At 50.7% G+C, this 25,804-nt stretch overlaps 1 protein-coding gene across 1 annotated transcript in view; it reads left to right on the top strand.

Annotated features, from left to right (window-relative positions):
• LOC125446756 (stereocilin) overlaps positions 1-25,804 on the top strand; it is a 59,802-nt gene that overhangs the window by 15,279 nt on the left and 18,719 nt on the right. The window contains exons 7-16 of the mRNA XM_048520528.2: positions 1,463-1,649; positions 2,217-2,332; positions 3,802-3,934; positions 8,932-9,114; positions 10,009-10,047; positions 10,548-10,715; positions 16,456-16,599; positions 17,310-17,368; positions 17,742-17,865; positions 19,287-19,378. Coding sequence (XP_048376485.2) covers positions 1,463-1,649; positions 2,217-2,332; positions 3,802-3,934; positions 8,932-9,114; positions 10,009-10,047; positions 10,548-10,715; positions 16,456-16,599; positions 17,310-17,368; positions 17,742-17,865; positions 19,287-19,378 — 1,245 coding nt within the window. The remainder of the gene's footprint in view (positions 1-1,462; positions 1,650-2,216; positions 2,333-3,801; positions 3,935-8,931; positions 9,115-10,008; positions 10,048-10,547; positions 10,716-16,455; positions 16,600-17,309; positions 17,369-17,741; positions 17,866-19,286; positions 19,379-25,804) is intronic.

Genomic DNA, 25,804 nt, shown 5'->3' with positions numbered 1-25,804 from the left:
ATGTGAGGGTATTTGAATATCCTGATGTTAGAAATGGCATTCTAAAGTGAAAATTTGTCATTCTTGTTGGACATGGTGCCCTTGCAATAAGCCAAGCCCCAATCTCCCCAGAGTCTGGGAGCCTGCTGCAGCCCAGTCACATGTTGGGTGTGGGAGCAGGGATTAAACCTTCCATCCTCACAGGGACCCCCCCCCCCCCCCCCCCGCCGTCTGGCTGTGGCAGTGACCTCAGCGGGAGCTAGGGGCTAGCGATGAGGATTTCCAACCCAAACACAAAACAGGAGGGTAAGTCAGCCGCCTTGCAACAAGGAGCAGTAGAAGGCCATTTGGCCCCTTAACCCTGCTGCACCATTCACTAAGCTTATCGGATTGTATCCTCAAATCCACATTCTCTCCCCTTTGGAAACTGTGGCACCAGTTTTGGGGCTCGAGTCCTGTACCCGCTGGCGAGGGGACACATGGTTTGCTTAGTCAGCTAGCCAGGGATAAGACCATCAAAAATATGAACAGGATTAGGCCATTCAACCCCTTGAAACCACTCGGCATTCAAAAGGATTGTGGCTTATCCGACATTCCTCATATCCACTTTCCTGCCCCCTTTCCCCATAACCCTCAATTTCCCGATTGATTGAGAATCTCTCTTTTCTGAAGTGTCAGCTTTCCTGCTCTTTTGACGCTGCTTCACCTGCTGTGTTCATCCAGCTCTACACCTTGTTATCTGAGAATTTCTCTGTCTCAGCCTTAAATATACACAAGGACTCCATCCCCACAGCTGTCTGTGGCAAGGAGTTCCAAAGACACACAGCCCTGAGAGAAGAAATCCCTCCTCATCTCTGTCTTAAATTGGTGCCCCTTTATGCTGAATTTGTGCCCGCTGGTCCTAGACTGTCAAGTGAGGGGGAAACATCATCTCAGCATTGAGCCTAACAAGTACCTTAAGAGTCCTCCCTCTGCCCAAGACTGAGTTGGCAGCAGGGCACTGGGGCCCACACCCAGGTGACCACATATCTCAGTCAAGTCATGCAGTGATTGTGCAATAAACGAAAGCTTGTTTAAGACAAGAGCCCTTTCCCGTTAGACCACTGAGTGCATTTCCTTCCACTACTTCCTCGGATCTTGTCACAGAAAGAGAATGGTGCAACCACAGCAGTTGGCAGTTTGTGGGCCAGAGCTGCTTCTGTCGATGGTTGTCTGTAGGCTCCAGACTGATAGCCAGCATCTCCTGCCTAATGGTGCAGGAGCAGGGGATTGGGTGATTTAGGAGGCCATAGTTACATACCCCACCGTGGAGATTGGCTGTTGGATTCACAAGGATATGTCCCTCAGGAACCTGCCCCAGCAAGAGGGGAATGGGATTACTGTGAAGTGGATCTTCCGAGTTTTGGGGGTGGTGGGGGGGAGGGGTTTTATTGAGATTGGCGCATGGTGCCATCCCTGCTGACTGTTGTTTCGTACTTGGCAGTTTGGCGACCCTCCGGAAGTGCAGCTCGGACATGACTGACCAACAGAAGAGGGCGTTTGCCAGGAGGCTGCTCAACAGCACCCGCTTCGGGGAGGTCAGCTCCTGGAGTCCGGGCTTCCTGAACTCTGTGCAGCATCTGCTGCCCTTCTTACCCATTGGGCACTTTCAGCAGCTGACCCCCGAGCAGGTTAGTGCCACCAGAGGTAGCTAATGGGGCCAGGAGGGGGTTGGGGGTGTTCCTGAGGCGTGGGGGAGGGGGATGTCTGATGGTGGTGCCGAAGGGGAGGGTCCCCTGTGTTTCACCCTCACCCTCTTCCTTCAGGTTTTGACTGACTCATCTCAACCCGGGGTCTTGAGGGTTGCAGAGAACTCAGTCCCTTTGCCTTGGCCTTGCCCTCAGCCTCGGTGCATGGCCTTCCTTCAGGATTACATGAGTCATCAGGTTTTTTGACCATAGGGTGCAGCCCCAAATTCTCATATGCAGTGGAACAGCAACAAGGAGTTGGGGGGTTCAGAACACCCGAATCGTGGCCAAACATTGCCCCTGGTTTGCAGTCCTGGTGTTATTCTGTCAGCTGGAAACAGTGTATCTGTGGACATGGGGAGGCAGGTGCGATGTCTGCTACAGTCAATGAGCATGTCAGCATAGTCTCACTGTGTTCAGATTTCGAACCTCTGAGGGGAAGACGAGGTGGTGGGAGACGGCATTAGTGAGGTTCTGGGTATACAGAAATGCATCTCTTTTCTGTTGCAGCTCCTTTCAATGCCTGATGGGTTTGGAAGCAGCAGCTTGGATCCAGCTCGGGGAAGGTATGCAATCCGCACCCTCCTAAACTCCAGTCAGGATCTCACTGCAGCGGATGTCAGAAGGTAATAGTTCCTGGGATAAGAGTTTTCTGTAAACCTGTGTTGATATTAGTGCCCCTCCACCCCTCCCTATCTCTGTTACCCATTCAGGCCCCGACACCCCTCCACCCCTCCCTATCTCTGTCACCCCTTTCAGCCCCTAAACCCCTCCCCCCTCCCTATCTCTGTCACCTCCTCTGGCCCCTACAGTCCTCCAGCCCTCCCTGTCATCACCTCCATCAGCATAGTGGCTCAGTGGTTAGCACTGCTGCCTATCGGTGCCAGGCACATGGGTTTAATTCTAGCCTCGGGCAACTCACCCCCCCCTAACTGTGTCAGTTTCCTCTGGGTGCTCCCCTCTCAAAGTCCAAAGTTAGGTGGATTTGCTATGGAAAATTGTCCTGAAATGTCCAGGGATGTGCCAGATAGGTGGATTAGTCATGGGAAATGCAGGTCACAGGAATGGAATAGATGTCTGGGTCTGGGTGGGATGGAGAGTCGGTGTGGACTCAATAACTGAATGACCTGTTTCTACACTGTAGGGATTCAATGATTGGATGATTGTCTACACCCTTCCCTATCTCTGTTGCCTTCTTCAGGTTCTACACCCTTCCCTTCCCTGTAAACACCTCCAAGCCTATATTCCTCCTTGGGTCTGAGATAATGGGAACTGCAGATGCTGGAGAATCCAAGATAATAATATGTGAGGCTGGATGAACACAGCAGGCCAAGCAGCATCTCAGGAGCACAAAAGCTGACATTTCGGGCCTAGACCCTTCTTCAGAGAGGGTGAGGGTTCTGGAATAAATAGGGAGAGAGGGGGAGGCGGACCGAAGATGGAGAGAAAAGAAGATAGGTGGAGAGAGTATAGGTGGGGAGGTAGGGAGGGGATAGGTCAGTGCAGGGAAGACAGACAGGTCAAGGAGGTGGGATGAGGTTAGTAGGTAGATGGGGGTGCGGCTTGGGGTGGGAGGAAGGGATGGGTGAGAGGAAGAACAGGTTAGGGAGGCAGAGACAGGTTGGACTGGTTTTGGGATGCAGTGGGTGGAGGGGAAGAGCTGGGCTGGTTGTGTGGTGCAGTGGGGGGAGGGGACGAACTGGGCTGGTTTAGGGATGCGGTGGGGCAAGGGGAGATTTTGAAACTGGCGAAGTCCACATTGATACCGTTAGGCTGCAGGGTTCCCAGGCGGAATATGAGTTGCTGTTCCTGCAACCTTCGGGTGGCATCATTGTGGCACTGCAGGAGGCTCCTTGGGTCTATTTTGTTTGGTCCGATGCCAGTGTCTAGCTGCCCTGTACTGTTACATATGCACACAGACTGGCAGCTGGCCTCTGTGCCCAAGTTGAGTCTTTGTAGCCAGTTCCTGTCGCATAGTCCCAGAGCCCTGCTGCTGATAGAAGGAGGATCCCATGTCCCAGTGGGAATTTCCTTCCAGAGAGGAGAAATCCCAGCTGGAAACCTCACCTTTTCCTAATCCTCACTTCCTTTTCAGACTGGGAAAGCTGATTTGTTTTGCGAGCGAAGAGAATCTCCAGCTACTGCTGGCTTCCCCGTCTCACTCGGACCATGTCTTTTCGGCTCTTTTGGGGTGTGTTTCCGACCGGACAATTGACATGGATGGACAGGTGAGTTCTCAGGATTCTGAGTGATTGGCAGCTTGGAGACTGTGTTCCCGACTCGGATAGAAATGATGACAGGTCAGTGAATTCAGTCGATAAAGCCTTGCTCTTTGTCATCTCTCCATCTGACTTTGCACCCTCTGCCTGGTATTGCCTCAGAGGCAGGAGGAAGCTGTCTGAGGCTAATGCTCTGCCATTGCAAGTGAGCCATGCCTGATGGACCAAACTATTCCTGTCCATCACTATCAAAAGTTTGAGTTTTTATCAGATACTGAGTCATTATTCACATAAGCCACTCAAAATGAACATGGTCCATTCTATGCCAGTGTAAGTGGAGGGACTTAATTGGGGTTAGTGTTGAGAGGATGTATCGAGACTTGATACAAATCAGGGGTGCTTCGGTTAGGAGGTAGGTACGTGAACAAAGACTGTAAGAACTGGGAACAGGAGTAAGCCATTCAGCTCCTCAAACCTGTTCCTCCCTTCAGTAGGATCACTTTCCTGCCCACTCTCCGAAACTCTCCAGCCCGTCGCTAATTCAAAATCTGTTTATCTCTCCCCTAAATTTAAATTTAGATGTTATAGGAAAGAGAAGCTAGGGAAGAGGGGGAGTGATGTTTTTGATTCGGAAAAATATTACTGCTGTACCTAAAAAGAATATCCTGGAGGGATTGCTCAATGAAGATATATGGGTGGAACTCGGGAATAAGAAGGGGCTGATCATCTTAATGGGACTGGACTACAGACCCCCCAGTAGTCAGGGGAAACCGAGGAGCAAATATGTGGAGAGATCTCAGATTTGTGTAAGAAGACTGAGTTGTGAAACGAATTTTATCTTTCTAAACATAGATTGGGACTGTCATAGTGTTAAGGGCTTGGATAAGGAGGAATTTAAGTGTTCAAGAAAATTTTCTTGATAAATATGTAGATGTTTCTACTGGGGAAGGAGCAAAACTTGACCTTCTCTTGGGAAATAAGGGAGGGCAAGTGACTGAAGTGTTAACAGGAGAACACTCTTTCAGGTCCGAAACATTAACTCTTAATTTTTTTTCACATGCTGCCAGACTTGCTGAGCTTTTCCAGCAACTTTTGTTTTTGTCCATGGAAAGGGACAGGCCTTGTATAAAAGCTAAAGTTCTCAAGTGAAATAAGGCTTGCCTTGATTATATGAGACAGGAACTTTCAAAAGTTGATTGCAACAGATTGTTCGCAGGTAAAGGAACAACTAGCAAGTGAGGCCTTCAAAAGTGAGATAGCGAGAATTCAGAGGCATTACATTCCTGTTAGAGTGAAGGATAAGGTTGGTATGAGTAGGGAACAATGGATGAATAAAGATATAGAGGCTTTAGTCAAGAATAAGAATGTTAGGTATACACAACTGAGATCAAGTCAATATCTTGAAGAGTATAAATACTGTAGGGACGTTCTTAAGAGGAAAATCAGAAGGGTTAGAAAGGATATGAGATAACCTTGGCAGATATGGATAAGGATAATCCAAAGAGATTCTATAAGTACATTTAGAGCAAACAATCAACCAGGGAAAGAATAAGGTTCCTGAAAGATCCACAGGGTCGTCTTTGTGTGGGACTACAGGAGGTGGGAAAAACATGAAACTAATGTTTTGCGTCAACATTTATTGTGGAGAAAGAAGTGGAGGCTATGGAATTCAAAATAAATATTGATAGTCCACATTACAGAAGAGGGAGTGCTGGATGTCTTAAAAAACATAAAGGTGGATAAATCTCTGGGATCTGATCAGGTGTATCGAGGACGTTGTGGAAGTTAGGGAAGAAATTGTGGGGCTTCTGGCAGAGATATTTGTATCATCTACAGCCACGGGCGACGTGCCATACGTTTGGAGAGTAGCTAATGTTGTGCCCTTATTTTAAAAAGACTGTAAGGAGAGACCTGGGAACTATAGACTGGTGAGTCTGACATCAGTGTTTTGTTCAGTTGTTGGATGGGATTCTGAGAGATAGGATCCACATGTATTTGGAGAAGTAATGACTGGTGGAGAATGGTCAACATGGCTTTGTCCACGGGAAATCGTGCCTGTCAAACTTGATTGAGATTTTTGAGGACATGACCAAAAAGATTGTTGAGAGCAGGTTAGTTGACGTTGTCCACATGGATCTCAGTAAAGCTTTTGACAAGGTTCAACATGGTAGACTGGTTAGTTGTTAGGCCACATGAGATCCAGAGAGTGCTTGCCAATTTGACACAAAATTGGCTTGACAGGAGACGGAGGGTGGTGGAGGAGAGTTACTTTTTGGGCTGGAGTCTTGTGACCAGTGGTCTTCTGCAGGGATCAGTGCTGGGTATACTGTTCTTTGTAATTAATATAAATGATTTGGATGAGAATTTAAGAGGTGCAACTAGATTTATTGCCTATCTCTAATTGCCCAGAGGGCAGTTCAGAGTCAACCACATTTCTGTGGGTGTGGAGTCACATGTAGGCCAGACCAAGTAAGAATGGCAGTTTCCTTCCCTAAAGGACATTAGTTGAATCAGATGCGTTTTTCCTGACAATCAGCAATGGATTCATGCTTATCATTATTGAATTCAAATTCCACCATCTGCCACGGCAGGATTTGAAACCAGATCCCCAGATTGTTTCTGGGTCTCTGGATTAACAGTTCAACAATAATTCCAGTAGGCCATCACCTCCCCTATCTAAGATTACAAAAGGATTTTGATCAAATTGTGCAGAGGACTGGCAGATGAAATTTAATTTGGAAAATGCAAGGTGTCGCATTTTGGTAAGACGAACAAGAGCAGGACCCATATAGTTAATGGCAGGTTCCTCTCACCTTAAAACTATGCCCCCTAGTATTGAACTCCATGACCCTAAGGAAAAAAGGGGTAATGTTGTCAAACAGACCTAAGGTTTCAGGTACATAGTTCTTTGAAAGTGGATTCACAGGTAGACAGCATAGTGAAGAAGGCATTTGGATGCTTGCCTTCATTGCTCAGACCATTGAGTACAGGGGTTAGGATGTCATGCTGAGGTTGTACAGCACATTGGTGTAGCCACTTTTGGAATACTGTGTATAGGAAGGATATCATTAAATTGGAGAAGGTGCTGACAAGGTTTACAAGTATATAAACTGGAGAGTTTGAGTAATAGGGAGAGGCTGGTTAGGCTGTGATTTTTTTGCCCTGGAGCGTAGGATGTGGAGGGTAGACCTTATACAGGTTTATAAAATCATGAGGAGCATGAAATAGTGAAGGTCTTTTCCTCAAAGTAGGGGAGTTCAAAACTAGGGGGCATACTTTTGAAGGCAAGAGGAGAAAGATTTAAAAGAGAACCGAGGGGTGTTTTCACACAGAGGTTGGTTTGTATGTGGAATGACCTACCAGAGGAAGTGGAGGGTGTAGATACATCATAACATTTAAAAGATATTTGGACAGGCATATGATAGGGAAGGTTTAGAGGGATATGGGCCAAACACAGGCCAATGGGATCAGTTTAGTTTGGGAACATATTGACAATTTGGATCAAAGGGTCTGTTTCCGAGCTGTAGGACCATGAGTCATAGAGTTAATGCTCCAGTATCCAACACACTGTAGGGGAGAGACTTCCATCGATTCACAATCCTTTGAGCGGAGTAATTTCTCCTCAGCTCGGTTCTAACTCTGTTACCTCTTATTCTAAAATGATGACCTCTTTCCAGGTTGTCCCACATGAGGAAACAATCTCTTTACGTCTACTTTGTCAAACCCCTTTTAACGTTTTACATCCCACAATTAAATCTCTCATTCTTCTAAGCCCCAGACAGTATAGTCCTAAACTGCTCAATCTCTTTTTATAAGGTAAACCCATCTTCTCTGAAATCAATCTAGTGAATGTCCTCAGAACTGCCTCCAGTACAACTACATCTCTCCTCACATAAGGGGACCAAAATTGAATGCAATACTCCAGATGTGGTCCCACTAATGCCTGGTGCAGTTGCAGAAACCCTGTCTATTTTAATGCTCTATTCCTTCAGCAATAACTGCTAATATTCCATTGATGTTCCTTATTCCCTTCTGTACCAGCATACCAGCTTTCTGTGACTCATGCACAAGGCACCCAGATCCCTCTGTATTGAAGCTCTCTAAAGTTTCTCTCTTTTGGAAAGTAAGTTGCCTTTCAATTCTTCCGATCAAAATCGATAGGCTCACACTTATAATTCAGAAGTTGAATTATTTCAGTCTGCAAATAAATGGATGACTGAGTTAAGAATTGCTGCTTGCATCATCTGACATCACTTGCTTTTGAGAACCAAACTGTCATCATTGGGATGTTTTTTCACATTCTCCTCACTCCAAAACACAACCTCAATGGAAACTGTCCGGTCTGGGATACAGAGTCCAGAATAGTGCAGTGTAACCTTAACATTAAACTGGACCAGTTAGGAACAATGTCAGGAAGCCTATGAAGGGGACTGGAAATGTGGAACACTCTCTCTTGCTAATGCTTGGTTTGAGGCTGGGGTTCGATTAAAATTTTCAAAATGGAGGGAATTTTCTTTTGTTAAATGGGGATACTAAGGTAACTGGGGCCAGTTAATGGGGTTGAGATAGTGATCAACCATGACCTGTGTCCTTATTGAGTGGAGAATGTATTCAATGGGGTTGAATGGCCTCCTCCTGTCTCCACGTCCTTCTCAGGAGCTCCTGATATAACACAGCTGGTCCCTCTCCAATTCCCACCCCATCCGAACATGCAGCCTCCCCATGTCTCAAACTACATACACAGTGCAAACTCTGAGGAATAATCAAAGAGAGAATTTGAATGCAGATCTTGGAGGTTAAAATGTGTTGAAACTCTTTGTAGACCCTCCATGCTTCACCCCACTCCTGTCTCAGCTAAGTGCAACTCAGATATATGTTTAAAGAAGCTGAAAAATGGCGAGTTGTGTAGTGCTCACTGCACTGAAGGTAGGCAGCGATGTATCACATCTACATGGAGTTAGACTGATGGCCCTTTCTCACCTTGTTTGTCTATATTCTGTGATTAGGTTGCATTTCTTTTGGCAACTCACCTGCGGAGACAGAGCATGAGCACCTTGACCCACTGGAATTTGGAGAGACTTGGCAGCCTCCTGCCCGTGCTTGGGGTCAACTTCCTGAGCATGCTGCCAGCTCATCAACAGGCAGTCGTCATCTCTAGCATCAGGTCTGTGCCATTCTCCAGTGCCCAGGTAGGTTCCTGTACCTTGGAGCTATAGGCAGTGGGTACAGCAGAGGGAGATGTCAACAGGAGGGAGGAAGAAATATGGCAAATTATTGGTCATAGCTGTACTTTAGGAAAGAAAGGAATGTGTCCGTGCATACAAGCTCCCACAGTTTGTTACTGGTGTTGGTTGAGGCATAACTGCGGGTCAGAATGTTGCCCTTGTTCATGTGATTTTCACAGGTTCTATTCCTTCCCCTAAGAGTCATAAGCACAGCCCAGGGCCATCATGTTGTCATGTTGCATTTGAAAGGCAGCACCAGGGGTGTCACTCTGCCTTGTCATGGATCTGGAGTGGGACCTGAAGCCATATTCTTCCATTCTGAGGGGAGGGTACCACTAACAAACCATTCCTGATCCTTGTGCGGAGATCACTCCCTGGGGTGGGGTTAAGCGAGTGTGTCTCTTGGTGGGAGGGTCTGTGTGTCAGTGGAAGCATGAGAGAGTGGGTGGCTGGGACCATGTGGTGGATGTATGTGTATATGTGGGAGTGCACATGTGTGTATGTGGGGGTGGGAGGGTGTGCATGTTTTGAGATGTGGGAGCGTGTGGGTGGGTGGGGTGGGGGTGCAGGGTGAGATATTGTTTGGGTGACTGTGTCTGCCCAGATATAGAGCTCCTCTAGTGGTCAAAGAGGTTACAACAGTTACAATCCATCCTTTCGCACAAACAAAAGCTGGGGTTGTGGGGGTCATCCAAACAGCTGCAAGCAACTGTGGAATTATCTTCTCTAACAGTCAGTACCTTCAGAGGGAGACGAGATATTGTGACATGATTAACAGCTAAATACCGGCTGAGAAATGAAAAGTATAATGATCAATTAATAACAAAAGTATTAATACCTTTTGCTCACCTTTTAAAGGTTCATCAACTTGTGACTGAGATTATCCAGGACCTTAATGTAAGTATGTTTCAATTTTGCATCAAACACTTGCAGGACAGAGACAGCACGGGGTTATATCCAGAGTAGAGCTCCCTCTGCACTGTCCCCATCAAACACTCCCAGGACAGGGACAGCACGGTGTTAGATACAGAGTAAAGTTCTCTCTATACAGTCCCCCATCAAATGCTCCCAGGGTAATGAAATTAAGGTCAGACAGTGTGTCTGATTAATAAATTGTTTATATGTTGATTTTGTTATATCCGTTTAAGTAGGCAGACTAAGAACTGTATGGAAAAGGCGTTCTTAGATATTCTGTACATTAGACCTGTAAGTCCAGGAGTTCCAGTAAGTGTCACCATGGACTGAAAGTAGTAAATATATTGTTAACATGGAATTTCCATAATAAAAGTAAAAGAATTTTTATGGAGAGATCCTCACAAAATATGACCAATGTGCAACTGTGGGTAATGTATGTGAGTTTTATATTTATAATATAGGTGCCAAAAATATGTTCCTAGGTGACTGAGGATATAATTTGCCACTATGCTCATTTTCTGCCTGGCTTCAGTCCCTCGGTCCTGAGAAATATTCCAGCTTCAGTTGTAGCCAATGCATGTCCATGCTTCACCCCATTCCTGTCTCAGCTAAGTGCAACTCAGAAAGCTGTCGTACTGGAAGCAGTCCGGGTAAGTGTCTGAATCCACTTCATTGTTATTTGTTGGTCAAGGTGTGGGAGCAGGGTGGTAATGAATGGGCCTGGACCACTTTACACTTTTTCTCTTTATGCATTGCTGGGATGAGGGTGTCGCTGGCTAGGCAGCATTTATTGCCCAGAGTCAACCACATTGCTGTGGATCTGGAGTCACGTGTAGGCCAGACCAGGTGAGGATCGCAGTTTCCTTCCTTAAAGGGCATTAGTGAACCAGAAGGGTTTTTCCAACAATTGACATCATTTGAATCTTAATTCCAGATTTTTGCTTATTGAACTCAAATTCACTCCTACTGTGGCAGGATTCAAACCTGTGTCCCGAGAAAATTATCTGGGTCTTTGGATTAACAACCTAGTGATAATACCATGAGGCCATCGCTTCTCCTGGGGATCTCGGGCCCGTTACTAATGGGGCCTCTCTGAGGAGAATTGTGGCTTACAGCAACAGGCAACTGCATTACTGCTCAACTTTCAATAGTTTTTCACTCGATCCCTGCTCCCACACAACGCTGGATCACTGATTGTCCTAGGCCAGCATTTATTGGCCATTCCTAATTGCCCAGAGGGCAGTTAAGAGTCAATCGCATTCTGTGGCTCAGGAGTCACATATAGGGCAGACCAAGTAAAGATGGCTGCTTTTCTCCCTAAAGGGCATTAGTGAATGAGAGAGGTTTTTCCAATAATCGATGGTGGTTACTTGGTTGCCATGAGGCTAGCTGTTTATTTGTAGATTTCTATTAAATTTGAATATCGCTATCTGTCATGGAGGGATTCAAATCCTTGTCCCCGGAACATTAGATTGGGTCCTTGGCTATTAGTCCAGAAATATTACATCTCTGCCACTGCCTCCAGTAAAGCATTGACATAAACAAGGAACAGAACCGCACATGCAATCCTCAGAGCCACAGCACTGATTTGATTTTTATTCACTCATGGAGATGTGGGCATTGCTGGGTGGGCCAGGACTTAATACCCATCTCATAATTGCCCTGGAGAAGGCAATGATGAGCTGATGCCTCAAACCATTACAGTCCTTGTAGTGTAAGGACACCCACAGTGCTTTGGTCCCAAGCAATTTGATGCCACCAAGCAGCAATGCTCAGCTATTTCCGAGTGTACTGCATTGTTGTGGGTCTGGAGCTACATTATAGGCCAGACATGGTAAGGACAACAAATTTGTTTCCATTGAGGGCATTAGCGAACCAGGTGGGTGTTTGCAACAGTCCAGTAATTCCATAATCATTATTATAGAGACTATCATGCATTCCCAATATAACTGTCATTTGAATTTATGAGTTGCCACGGTGGGATTTGAGCTGGGATATCTTGGGTATTAGTCCTGACAGCACAGCATCACCTGCAGGTTGTACTCTATTTGGATGATCAGATTTGAAGGTTTCTGACAGTGTTGTGCAGAGCACTTGTTCCCACCTGCTTATATCTTCCTGTGTCCCTTGCTTTATCAAGAGATGTTTAAAAAATAATTTCATGAGAGTCATAGAGATATACAGCACGGAAAGTGACCCTTTAGTTCAACTTGTCCATGCCAACCAGATGTCCCAGTTAAACTTAATCCCATTTGCCAGCATTTGGCTCATCCTTCTAAACCCTTCCTATTCCTGTACCCATCCAGGTGCCTTTTAAATGTTGTAACCGTACCAGTCTCTACACTTCCTCTGGCAGCTCATTCCATACACGCACCACTCTCTGTGAAAAAAGTTGTCCCTGAGGTCCCTTTTTAAATCGTTCCCCTCTCAGCTTAAAACTATGCCCCTCTAGTTTTGGACTCCCCTACCACAGGGAAAACCCTTGTCTACTTGCCCTATCCATGGCCCTCATGTCTTTATAACCCTCTGTAAAGTCACCCCTCAGCCTTTGATGCTCCAAGGAAAACAGCTCCAGCCTATTCAGCCTCTCCCTATAGCTTAAACCCTCCAACATCAGCAACATCTTTGCACCCAGTCTCTGCACACATCCCACAAAATGAATAAGTTAAAAAAAAGAAATCTTTTCTGAGCCTTTAAGTTTCACAAAATCCTTCCAATAGCAGTGAGACCTGAATTGAACGCAACATTCTAAAAGTGGCCTAACCAATGTCCTGTACAGCCACAACATGACCTCCCAACTCCTATACTCAATGCAGTGACCAATAAAGGCAAAAGCACCAAACACTTCCGTCACTATCCTGAGTTTCACCAAACTATGAACCTGCACTCCGGGGTCTCTTTGTTCAGTAACACGCCTTACTATTACATGTGTAACTGACTTTCCTTTCTAAAAAGCAGCACCTCACATTTATCTAAATTAAACTCCATCTGCCACTCCTTGACCCACTGGCCCATCTGATGAAGATTCCATTGTGCTCTCAGGTAGCTGCCTTCACTGTCTGCTACACCTCTAATTCTAGTGTCATTTGCAAACTTACTTACCATAACTCCTATGTTCACATGCAAATCATTTATATAAATGACAAAAAGCAGTGGACCCAGCATCGATCCTTTTGGCACACCCCCGCTCACAGGCCTGCAGTCTGAAAGGCAACTCTCCACCATCACCCTCTGTCTTCTACCTTTGAACCAGTTCCTCATCCAAATGGCTAATTCTCCCTGTGTTCCATCTGATCTAACCTTGCTAACCAGTCCACCGTGAGGAACTTTTTTGAATGCCTTACTGAAGTCCATATCGGTCACATCCGCCGCTCTGCCCCCATCAATCCTCGGCGTTACTTCTTCAAAAAACTCAATCAATTTGGTGAGATATGACTTCCCAAGTACAAAGCCATGTTGACTATCTGTAATCAGTCCTTGCATTTTAAAATGTCCAACACCACCTTCTCTATAATATGGATATTTTTCAAGATGTCGCTATCTAGTTCCCCATGTTCTATATCCTTCTCCATAGTAAACACTGATGCAAAATTCTCATGTAGTATCTCCCCCCTCTCCTGATCGTTTAAGCGGCCGTATTCTCTCCCTAGTTATCCTTTTGTCCTTAATGTATTTTTAAAATCCCTTTGGATTCTCCCTAATCCTATTTGCCAAAGCTATCTCATGTCCCCCTTTTGCCCTCCTGATTCTCCTCTTCGGTACATTCCTACTGCCTTTATGCTCTTCTAAGGGTTCACTTGATCCCTGTTGTCCGTAGCTGACATATGCTTCCTTCTTCTTCTTATCCGAAACTTCAATTTCCCTAATTATCCAGCGTTCCCTACAGCTACCAGCCTTGCCCTTCACCCCAACAGGAACGTACTGTTCCTGGACTCTGGTTAGCTCATTTTTGAGAACTTCCCATTTTCCAGCCTTAGCTGCAAACATCTGCCCCAATCAACTTTTGAAAGTTCTTTCCAAATGCCTCAAAACTGGCACTCTTCCAATTTAGAACTCTAACTTTTAGATCCAGTCTATCCTTTTCTATCACTGCTTGAATAGAATTGTGGTCACTGCCCCCAAAGAGCTCCGCCACTGACACCTCAGTCGCTTGCCCTGCCTTATTTCCCAGGAGCAGGTCAAGTTTTCAATCTTCTCGAGTAGGTATATCCACACACTGAGTCAGAAAAGTTTCTTGTACACACCTAACAAATTCCTCTGCAGCCTTTAACACGAGGGCAGTCCCAGTCTACGTTTGGAACATTAAAATCCCCGACCATAATCACCTTATTTTTCTTACAGATAACTAAGATCTCCTTACAAATTTGTTTCTCAATTTCCCACTGACTACTGGGGGATCTATAGTACAATCGCAATGAGGTGATCATCCTTTTCTTATCTCCCAGTGCGACCCAAATAACTTCTCTGGATGTATTCCCAGGCAATTCTTCCCTAAGTAAGGCTTTAATGTTATCCCTAACTAAAAATGATGCTCCCTCCCCTCTCTTGTCTCCTTTTCTATCCTTCCTCCAGCATCTATGCCCTGGAACATTAAGCCAGTCCTGTCCATCCTTAAGCCAAGTCTCTAATCGCTATGATATGCCAGTCCCATGTTCCCAATCAGGCCCTGAGTTCATCTGCCTTAGCTGCTAGGCCTCTTGCATGAAATAAATGCAGTTAAATTTATCTGTCCTGCTTTGTTCCTGCCTGCCCTGACTGTTTGGCTCCTTTTCCCAACTGTAGCCGTCTCAGACTGATCTCTTTCCTCATGATGTACCGGCACACCCACCGCCACGCCCTCCGCCCAACCCTTTACTAGTTTAAATGATCGCGAGCAGCTCTAGCAAATCTCCCCACCAGTATATTAGTCCCCTCCCAATTCAGGTGCAATCTGTCCTTCATATACAGGTCACTTCTGCCCCAAATGAGATTCCACTGATCCAAAAATACGAATCCTTTCCCTCTGCACCAGTTCCTCAGCCACACATCGGGAATAATTCAGATATTACAATCCACAAGGACCTTCTTTTTAAATTGCTGCCTAACTTCCTATATTCTTTCCTTGGAATCTCATCTTTTTCCTGTTTTCACTAGTTCCAATGTGTACAATGACCTCCTACTAGTCCCTCCCCACTTTGAGAATATTCTGCACTCTCTCCAAGATATCCTTGATCCTGGCACCTGGGAGGTAACACACCATTCTGACATCTTGCTGTTGGCTGCAGAAAAGTCTGTCTGTGCCTCTGACTGAGAGTCCCCTATCACAATCAATCACTTGGAACCTGATGTAACCCTCATTATATTAGAACCAGAATCCTGGCTGTCGGTGCTACATTCCCCTGAGAGTTCATCACCACCTACATTTTCCAGAGCAGCATACTGTACCTGTTTGTGATGGGGATAACCACAGGAGACCCCTGCACTACCTGCCTTCCCCCCCAACTTTTCCTGGCAGCGAACCATCTACCTGACTGTGTCTTCGGTTTTTGTCCTTTCCTACAGCTGCCATCCATCACATCCCCCGCTTCTGAAAATTCCTCATTGTCTATAACTGCCGCTCTAACTGATCCATGTGATCCAACAGGAATCTCAATCGCTATAGTAGTTTTATTAAAGTGACAGTAAGTGCTTAATTTCATTGGGCTAAGCGGGCCTTCCTTCCGAAGTAAAGACCCAAGCTTCAGATAAGATTGAAATAATCCAAACTGCTCTGCAACTGTAAATTAATGTTACCAAAAGTTTTAATTTTATACAATTCTACGGTTAGGGTCTTTATTTGAAACATGTGACTTGAAAATGTCAGGAACTCCCAAAAGTTGTCTCTTCTAAGTTAACCCTTTTTGTTTTGTATATACTTTCTCAGTTACTGATCCTAATGTCTTGTGCTTTTAATTATAAATATATATTTATAATCATGTTTATCCTCCCAGCAGTGAGAACATATTTCAAAATGAATAGTAGCAAATACTAATTGAACTAAGTTTCACATCATGCAAACCCTCACTGGTATAGTTAGTTACAGGATGTGAATAAGGTACTATATCCTATAAATTTAATACAGGACTTTCTCTGCCCTTGTGAATGTTGGGATAGGCCTGCCTCCATTTGCTTTCTCTCTCTCTCTCTCTCTCTCTGTCTGTCACTTTCTACCTGCCCTGATCCTCTCTCTCACTCCACTCTCTGTCTTCCCAGCATGGGAAACCATAGCTTAGTAGATGGTGAGAGAGCTACAGGGAAAGAGGGAGAGGGAAGGAGAGATAAATGCTGCAGGTAAATAGGTTTACTGACTGTATTAACTGCAGCAATGAGCCCACTTGCTGCTTTAACAAAAATGTTGGTGCCTTTTTCTAGACTGTGAACAGGCTTGATGGGATCCAGCTGGCCCAGTTTGGCTGCCTGGTTCCGTTTGTCCCATTGAAAGACCTGGTGTTCGATTCTGAATCTTACCTGAGAAACCGCAGCCTCTTTAGGAACTGGGCGTGGTCACCGCAGCAGGTCAGTAAGATTGGATCAGTGATAATGGGAACTGCAGATGCTGGAGAATCCAAGATAATAAAGTGTGAGGCTGGATGAACACAGCAGGCCAAGCAGCATCTCAGGAGCGCAAAAGCTGACGTTTCGGGCCTAGACCCTTCTTCAGAGACAGGGATGGGGTGAGGGTTCTGGAATAAATAGGGAGAGAGGGGGAGGCGGACCGAAGATGGAGAGAAAAGAAGATAGGTGGAGAGAGTATAGGTGGGGAGGTAGGGAGGGGATAGGTCAGTCCAGGGAAGACGGACAGGTCAAGGAGGTGGGATGAGGTTAGTAGGTAGGAAATGGAGGTGCGGCTTGGGATGGGAGGAAGGGATGGGTGAGAGGAAGAACAGGTTAGGGAGGCAGAGACAGGTTGGACTGGTTTTGGGATACAGTGGGTGGAGGGGAAGAGCTGGGCTGGTTGTGTGGTGCAGTGGGGGGAGGGGACGATCTGGGCTGGTTTTGGGATGCAGTGGGGGAAAGGGGAGATTTTGAAGCTGGTGAAGTCCACATTGATACCATTTGGCTGCAGGGTTCCCAAGCGGAATATGAGTTGTGTTCGATTGGGTTTTTTTTTTGTTAACCTGCCCTGGGTTATTCATTGGATTTCAGATGGATGCCCAGTGCCTGTAATGTGGTTAGTGGATGTTGCTGTTCAGAATAAATGTCTGTAATGTTTTCCTTTATTCCAGGCCCAGTTTATTTTCAAGCAGATTCAAGCAGCTTCAAACATAACCGAGTATTCCATTCAGTGAGTAAAACTGGCTGTGTGAGTTGCAAGAAGATTTTACATTATGACTGGCCAGTTCCTGTGGCCTTGCCCTGTCCCTCATTAATCAGGGTTGTGGATTCAGAGAAGGTGTATTTTACTCTAATGGAGCTGAGTTACAATGTCACATGCAAACAGCAGCACCTCTGACAGTGCAGCACACCCTCAGTCACATTAGGATGGCTTTCCAGAGTCAGACACGAACTCTCAATTCAAGGTGAGACCGCTCCTGAGTGATCCACTTGTGTTTGGGACAAAAGGGAGAAAAGCTCCCTCCATCTCTGCGCAGTGTTGCTGGGAGGTTGATGAACAGGACAAAAGACTCTAATTTAATGCTGCTTTCTCTTACTCTCAGATCTTTGGGAAACGTGGCCGGGGGTGCAGACTGTGCAATTCTCAGAGAGCAAATGGCAAATTCAGAGTTTCTGGAGTTGGTCCGTTTTCTCAGCGAGCTGCCTGGTGGAATCAGACAATCTCTGGTGCGATTAAAACCACCACTTCACTGTGTTCTGATAGTATCCAGTCATTTTATTATCCTGATATACAGACAATCGACTCTCCCTATTGGTTCAGTGAGTAATTAGACCACCCATGGGTACCTCAACTTTTGCCTTTGAGACATTTCTAGTTAAACCCAGGTCATTAAAGTGAAGACAGTTGTGTGTTTACTCTGTGGCTGGTTTGTTCTGTTTGGGTCTCCTGGGGACCTGCAAGATTGCAAAGGGCTCCATGCTGTTCAATCACAAAGTCAAAATAAAGGGAGCAGGAGTAGATCATTTGATCCATCGAGCTGCTCCATCAATTCAGTATGACCGGCTACTCCTAAGTTTCACCCCACTTTCCCACCCATTCCCCATCTCCCTCAATTCCCCCAGAAACCAAAACACACTCTGTCCCAGGCTCAAATACCTTCACCGATGGAGCATCCATGGCCGTCTGGAGTAGGCAATGCCAAAGATTCACAACTCTTGAGTGAAAAGTTTCTCCTCATCTCAGTCCTAAATGATTTGCTTCTTCCCCAGAGGCTGTGTCCCTATGTTTTCGATTCCCGGACCAATGGAACAGATCTCTCAGCATCTACCCTCTGGAAATCTTTCAGAATATTTTATGGTTCAGTGAGATTCTCTCTTGTTCTTCTAAATTCCAGACAATATCAGCCCAATGTACTGAGCATTTCTCCCAGAGACCAGTCTAGCTGCACTTCCTCCAGTGCAAATACGTCCTTCCATAACCATGGAGACTAGAATGCAGTGTTCCAGATCCTAACAGAGTGCAGACACTGGGGCTGTTCTCCTTGGAGCAGGAGGTTTTTAGGTGTTGAAAAGCATTCATTCATAAATCAAATTATACAGGGGTTTTAATGGACTTGATAAGGGCAAATTGCTTCCAGTAACCAGAAGGACGCACAGATTTCAGATGATTGTCAGAAATAAAACAGCAGAGTGCTAAGTTGCTAAAGCAATGAGTTCCTCTGATCTGGAATGTGCGGCTTGAAGGATTGATGGAAACTGATTGAATAATTAGTTTGAGTGAAATTAGATCATTACTTGATTGCTGGGCTGTGGAAGAAGAGAAGCTGAGTGGACTGAATGGTCAGACTGGGCACTGGTTTCAAGCCTCACCTCTGACAGTGCAGCACTCCCTCTGTCCTGCACTGGATCATATGCTCAGGGCTTTAAAGGGAGAATTTCCACAATCTTTGGGGCTCTAGGCAGAGCACTGGGGGGGGAAGAAGTCAGTGACTGTCCTCATCAGGAGAGGCTCGTAAAGGGGCAGCCCAGCAATTTGATGCAGGCCCAAGTTACTTGCTCCCTGTCTCCCTCCAGCAATTCTCCTTTGCTTGTTGTGTCCCCTTTCTAACTAAACAGCTTATCTTTATTTTTATGTTTTATCTTTCCAGCGAAAATGCATTGTCAAGGAGCTAGGCCTCAGGCCGGGAATATCCTGGAGCAATATCCTCCTCATGGGTCCGGAGATGTTAGTCAATTTACCGTGAGTCATTGTGCATTTTATCCTCCCCTCTCAATTCCCTTTACATCCTCGGAACTTTTCAACCCAGTCTGAACGATCTCTAAGATGCATAATGACGCTGACTCCACGATCCACACCTTCCCAAGTAAACCTGCCTTCCCATCATGCGCTGACCAAGCTCCTTGTTGCTGTGTTCATGTCAGCATTTGTATCACTGTCATTAGTTTTTTTGTACAGAAGTGTTTGCGTTCAAACTTCCCTTTGGTGTGGGGAGCAGAACTTGGCTGGTAGCCACCTTCTTTAGGGTAATTTAATGCTGTCGAAAATGATCCACTCGGTGGTTATAGTGAAGATGGTGCTGGATTTAAAGTTTGGCTGAGTTGGGAGGCAGTCCTGAGGTAGTAATTGTTCTCAATGGGAAGGCTGGGTGAGACGGTGATGTATAAATGCAAATTTTCTAAAAACATATAGAACAACAAACCATGCAGCACAAGAACAGGCCCTTCGGCCCACCATATCAGTGCTGACCATGATGTTAGATCTAAACCAATCCCATCTGCCTGCACATAGTCCATATTCTTCAATTCTCTGCCATTTAATGAGTCTGTCTAAACATCTCTTAAATGTTGCTATTGTATCAGCTCCGACTACCTAACCTAGCAGATCATTCCAGGTAACTACCACCCTCTGTTTTAAAGAAAATCTTGCCTCACACATCTCTCTTAAACATTATCCTCACTGTAAAACTATGCCCCGAATACTTGTTTTGTCTGTGTCTCCAATTCTCCCACCAATTGTTCACACTCACCCCTTCCCACCTGCCTGCCTGAACTGGGTGATGTGCTTAGGGTTGTTTGGTGGGGGGGAGAGGATGAGGTGTTTAGGGGCCTGGGGAGGGGCGGAGGATAGGGAGTTTAGGGGGTTAGGGGAAGGGCGGAAGATGAGGTGATCGGGGTGTGGGAGGGACGGAGGATGAGGTGTTTGGGGTTCTGGGGGAGGGGTGGAGGATGAGGTGTTTGGGGGGGGGGTGTGGTGGAGGGGTGGAGGATGAGGTGTTTGCGGGGGGTGTGGTGGAGGGGCGGAGGATGAGGTGTTTGGGGGGGGTGTGGTGGAGGGGCGGAGGATGAGGTGTTTGGGGGGTGTGGTGGGGGGGGCGGAGGATGAGGGGGAGGGGCAGAGGAGCAGGGTGAGCGAGAGAGGAAATAGCCGGGGTCCTAACAGATATCTTTGCAGTGTCCTTAGACACGGGTGAGGTCCCAGAGGACTGGAGACTTGCTAATGTTGTCCCCTTGTTTAAAAAGGGCAGCAAGAATAATCCAGGTAATTATTGACCGGTGAGTCTGACGTCAGCAGTAGGGAAGCTACTGGAGAAGATACTGAGGGATAGGATCTATTCCCATTTGGAAGAAAATGGGCTTATCAGTGATAGGCATCATGGTTTTGTACAGGGAAGGTCATGTCTTACTAACTTAATAGAATTCTTTGAGGTCATGACAAAGTTGATTGATGAGGGAAAGGCTGTAGATGTCATATACATGGACTTCAGTAAGGCGTTTGATAAGGTTCCCCATGGCAGGCTGATGGAGAAAGTGAAGTCACATGGGGTCCAGGGTGTGCTAGCTAGATGGATAAAAAACCGGCTAGGCAACAGGAGACAGAGGGTAGGAGTAGAAGGGAGTTTCTCAAATTGGAGACCTGTAACCAGTGGTGTTCCACAGGGATCTGTGCTGGGCCCACTGTTGTTTGTGATATATGTAACTGATCTGGAGAAAGGTGTAGATGGTCTGATCAGCAAGTTTGCAGATGACACTAAGATTGGTGGAGTAGCAGATAGTGAAGGGGACTGTCGGAGATTACAGCAGAATATAGATAGACTGGAGAGTTGGACAGATAAATGGCAGATGGAGTTCAATCCGGGCAAATGCGAGGTGATGCATTTTGGAAGATCAAATTCAAGGGCGAACAAACAGTAAATGGAAAAGTTCTAGGGAAAATTGATGAACAGAGATCTGGGTGTTCAGGTCCATTGTTCCCTGAAGGTGACAACGCAGGTCAATAGGGTGGTCAAGAAGGCATATGGCATGCTTTCCTTCATTGGGCGGGGTATTGAGTACAAGAGTTGGCAGGTCATGTTGCAGTTGTATAGGACTTTGGTCCGGCCACGTTTGGAGTACTGTGTACAGTTCTGGTTGCCACATTACCAAAAGGATGTGGATGCTTTGGAGAGGGTGCAGAGGAGGTTCACCAGGATGTTGCCTGGTATGGAGGGTGCTAACTATGAAGAGAGGTTGAATAGATTAGGATTATTTTCATTGGAAAGATGGAGATTGAGGGGGACCTGATTGAGGTCTACAAAATCATGAGGGGTATAGACAGGGTGGATAGCAAGAAGCTTTTTCCCAGAGTGGGGAACTCAATTACTAGGGGTCATGAGTTCAAAGTGAGAGGAGGAAAGTTTAAGGGAGATATGCGTGGAAAGTTCTTTACACAGAGGGTGGTGGGCGCCTGGAACGCGTTGCCAGCGGAGGTGGTAGACGCAAACACGTTAGCGTCTTTTAAGATATATTTGGACAGGTACGTGGATGGGCAGGGAGCAAATGGACACAGACTGTTAGAAAATAGATGACAGGTTAGACAGAGGACCTTGATCGGCGCAGGCTTGGAGGGCCAAAGGGCCTGTTCCTGTGCTGTAGGTTTCTTTGTTTTGGGGGTTTTGTGTGTATGTTTGTGTATGTGCCCGACAAGTGGGGGTGGGGTCAGAGTGATTGACTCCCTGTCTCCCATTGCACTGGGAGAGTAGGACTGAGCTGCAATCCATGATGTGGATCTGGAATATACTGAGCCTCTGACTCTGTGGCATACATTAGCACCCGCTCATTGGGCAGCGAGTCAAATGCTGACACCCCTGAAGACCCAGGCTGGGCTTTGGGCTTGGTCAGCACGTGGTGATGGTTTCTGCACAGCTGGAGTGTACCCTCCAGGAGTACTAACTCACCCAGACACCGGGCTCCAATTGCAAATAATGGCATCTCACTCTCTCTCTCTCCCTCCCTCCCTCCCTCCCTCCCTCACCACCACCCCCCCGTCTCCCTCCCTCACCCGCCCCGTCTCCCTCCCTTGCTCCACCCCGTCTCCCTCCCCCCCCGTCTCCCTCCCCCCCCGTCTCCCTCCCCCCCCGTCTCCCTCCCCCCCCCGTCTCCCTCCCCCCCCGTCTCCCTCCCCCCCCGTCTCCCTCCCTTGCTCCGCCCCGTCTCCCTCCCCCCCCGTCTCCCTCCCCCCCCGTCTCCCTCCCCCCCCCGTCTCCCTCCCCCCCCGTCTCCCTCCCCCCCCCGTCTCCCTCCCCCCCGTCTCCCTCCCCCCCGTCTCCCTCCCCCCCCGTCTCCCTCCCCCCCGTCTCCCGCCCCCCCGTCTCCCGCCCCCCCGTCTCCCGCCCCCCCCGTCTCCCGCCCCCCCCCGTCTCCCGCCCCCCCCCCGTCTCCCTCTCCCCCCCCGTCTCCCTCTCCCCCCCGTCTCCCTCCCCCCCCGTCTCCCTCCCCCCCCCGTCTCCCTCCCCCCCCCGTCTCCCTCCCTCCCTCACCCCCCGTCTCCCTCCCCCCCCGTCTCCCTCCCCCCCCGTCTCCCTCCCCCCCCCGTCTCCCTCCCCCCCCGTCTCCCTCCCTCCCTCACCCCCCGTCTCCCTCCCCCCCCGCCTCCCTCCCTCACCCCCCGTCTCCCTCCCCCCCCGTCTCCCTCCCCCCCCGTCTCCCTCCCCCCCCGTCTCCCTCCCCCCCCGTCTCCCTCCCCCCCCGTCTCCCTCCCCCCCCCGTCTCCCTCCCCCCCCCGTCTCCCGCCCCCCCGTCTCCCGCCCCCCCGTCTCCCGCCCCCCCCCGTCTCCCGCCCCCCCCCGTCTCCCGCCCCCCCCGTCTCCCGCCCCCCCCGTCTCCCGCCCCCCGTCTCCCTCTCCCCCCCGTCTCCCTCTCCCCCCCGTCTCCCTCTCCCCCCGTCTCCCTCTCCCCCCCCGTCTCCCTCCCCCCCGTCTCCCTCCCCCCCCCGTCTCCCTCCCCCCCCCGTCTCCTCCTCCCTCCTCACCCCCCGTCTCCCTCCCCCCCCGTCTCCCTCCCCCCCCCGTCTCCCTCCCCCCCCCGTCTCCCTCCCCCCCCGTCTCCCGCCCCCCCGTCTCCCGCCCCCCCGTCTCCCGCCCCCCCGTCTCCCGCCCCGCCCCGTCTCCCGCCCCCCCCCGTCTCCCGCCCCCCCGTCTCCCGCCCCCCCGTCTCCCTCTCCCCCCGTCTCCCTCACCCCCCGTCTCCCTCCCTCCCTCACCCCCCGTCTCCCTCCCCCCCCCGTCTCCCTCCCCCCCCCGTCTCCCGCCCCCCCCCGTCTCCCTCTCCCCCCCGTCTCCCTCTCCCCCCCGTCTCCCTCTCCCCCCCGTCTCCCTCCCCCCCCGTCTCCCTCCCTCCCTCACCCCCCGTCTCCCTCCCCCCCCGTCTCCCTCCCCCCCGTCTCCCTCCCTCCCTCACCCCCCGTCTCCCTCCCCCCCCGCCTCCCTCCCTCACCCCCCGTCTCCCTCCCCCCCCCCGTCTCCCTCCCCCCCCCGTCTCCCTCCCCCCCCGTCTCCCTCCCCCCCCGTCTCCCTCCCCCCCCGTCTCCCTCCCCCCCCGTCTCCCTCCCCCCCCGTCTCCCTCCCCCCCCCGTCTCCCGCCCCCCCCGTCTCCCGCCCCCCCGTCTCCCGCCCCCCCCGTCTCCCGCCCCCCCCGTCTCCCGCCCCCCCCCGTCTCCCGCCCCCCCCGTCTCCCCGCCCCCCCCGTCTCCCGCCCCCCCGTCTCCCTCTCCCCCCCGTCTCCCTCTCCCCCCCGTCTCCCTCTCCCCCCCGTCTCCCTCTCCCCCCCGTCTCCCTCCCCCCCCGTCTCCCTCCCCCCCCGTCTCCCGCCCCCCCGTCTCCCGCCCCCCCGTCTCCCGCCCCCCCGTCTCCCGCCCCCCCCGTCTCCCGCCCCCCCCCGTCTCCCGCCCCCCCCGTCTCCCTCTCCCCCCGTCTCCCTCTCCCCCCCGTCTCCCTCTCCCCCCCGTCTCCCTCCCCCCCCGTCTCCCTCCCTCCCTCACCCCCGTCTCCCTCTCCCCCCCGTCTCCCTCTCCCCCCCGTCTCCCTCTCCCCCCCGTCTCCCTCCCCCCCGTCTCCCTCCCTCCCTCACCCCCCGTCTCCCTCCCCCCCCGTCTCCCTCCCCCCCCGTCTCCCTCCCCCCCCGTCTCCCTCCCCCCCCGTCTCCCTCCCCCCCCGTCTCCCTCCCCCCCCGTCTCCCTCCCCCCCGTCTCCCTCCCTCACCCCCCCGTCTCCCTCCCTCACCCCCCCGTCTCCCTCACCCCCCCGTCTCCCTCACCCCCCCCGTCTCCCTCACCCCCCCGTCTCCCTCACCCCCCCGTCTCCCTCTCCCCCCCGTCTCCCTCTCCCCCCTTCTCCCTCTCCCCCCCGTCTCCCTCCCCCCCCGTCTCCCTCCCCCCCCGTCTCCCTCCCTCCCTCACCCCCCGTCTCCCTCCCCCCCGTCTCCCTCCCCCCCCGTCTCCCTCCCTCCCTCCCCCCGTCTCCCTCCCCCCCGTCTCCCTCCCCCCCCGTCTCCTCCCTCCGTCACCCCCGTCTCCCTCCCCCCCCGCCTCCCTCCTCACCCCCCGTCTCCCTCCCCCCCCGTCTCCCTCCCCCCGTCTCCCTCCCCCCCCGTCTCCCTCCCCCCCCCGTCTCCCTCCCCCCCCGTCTCCCGCCCCCCCGTCTCCCGCCCCCCCGTCTCCCGCCCCCCCGTCTCCCGCCCCCCCGTCTCCCGCCCCCCCCGTCTCCCGCCCCCCCCGTCTCCCTCTCCCCCCCCGTCTCCCTCTCCCCCCCGTCTCCCTCTCCCCCCCGTCTCCCTCCCCCCCCGTCTCCCTCCCCCCCCCCCGTCTCCCTCTCCCCCCGTCTCCCTCCCCCCCCGTCTCCCTCCCTCCCTCACCCCCCGTCTCCCTCCCCCCCCGTCTCCCTCCCCCCCCGTCTCCCTCCCCCCCCGTCTCCCTCCCCCCCCCGTCTCCCTCCCCCCCCGTCTCCCTCCCCCCCCCGTCTCCCTCCCCCCCCCGTCTCCCTCCCTCACCCCCCCGTCTCCCTCCCTCACCCCCCGTCTCCCTCACCCCCCGTCTCCCTCACCCCCCCGTCTCCCTCTCCCCCCCGTCTCCCTCTCCCCCCCGTCTCCCTCTCCCCCCCGTCTCCCTCTCCCCCCCGTCTCCCTCCCCCCCCGTCTCCCTCCCCCCCCCCGTCTCCCTCCCCCCCCGTCTCCCTCCCTCCCTCACCCCCCGTCTCCCTCCCCCCCCCGTCTCCCTCCCCCCCCGTCTCCCTCCCCCCCCGTCTCCCTCCCCCCCCGTCTCCCTCCCCCCCCGTCTCCCTCCCCCCCCGTCTCCCCCCTCCCCCCCCCCGTCTCCCCGCCCCCCCGTCTCCCGCCCCCCCGTCTCCCGCCCCCC

Source organism: Stegostoma tigrinum, chromosome 36 (assembly GCF_030684315.1).
Source record: "Stegostoma tigrinum isolate sSteTig4 chromosome 36, sSteTig4.hap1, whole genome shotgun sequence".
Taxonomy (NCBI): domain Eukaryota; kingdom Metazoa; phylum Chordata; class Chondrichthyes; order Orectolobiformes; family Stegostomatidae; genus Stegostoma; species Stegostoma tigrinum.
The sequence above is the reverse complement of the archived record's forward strand: the minus strand, read 5'-3'. Positions and strand labels throughout refer to the sequence as shown.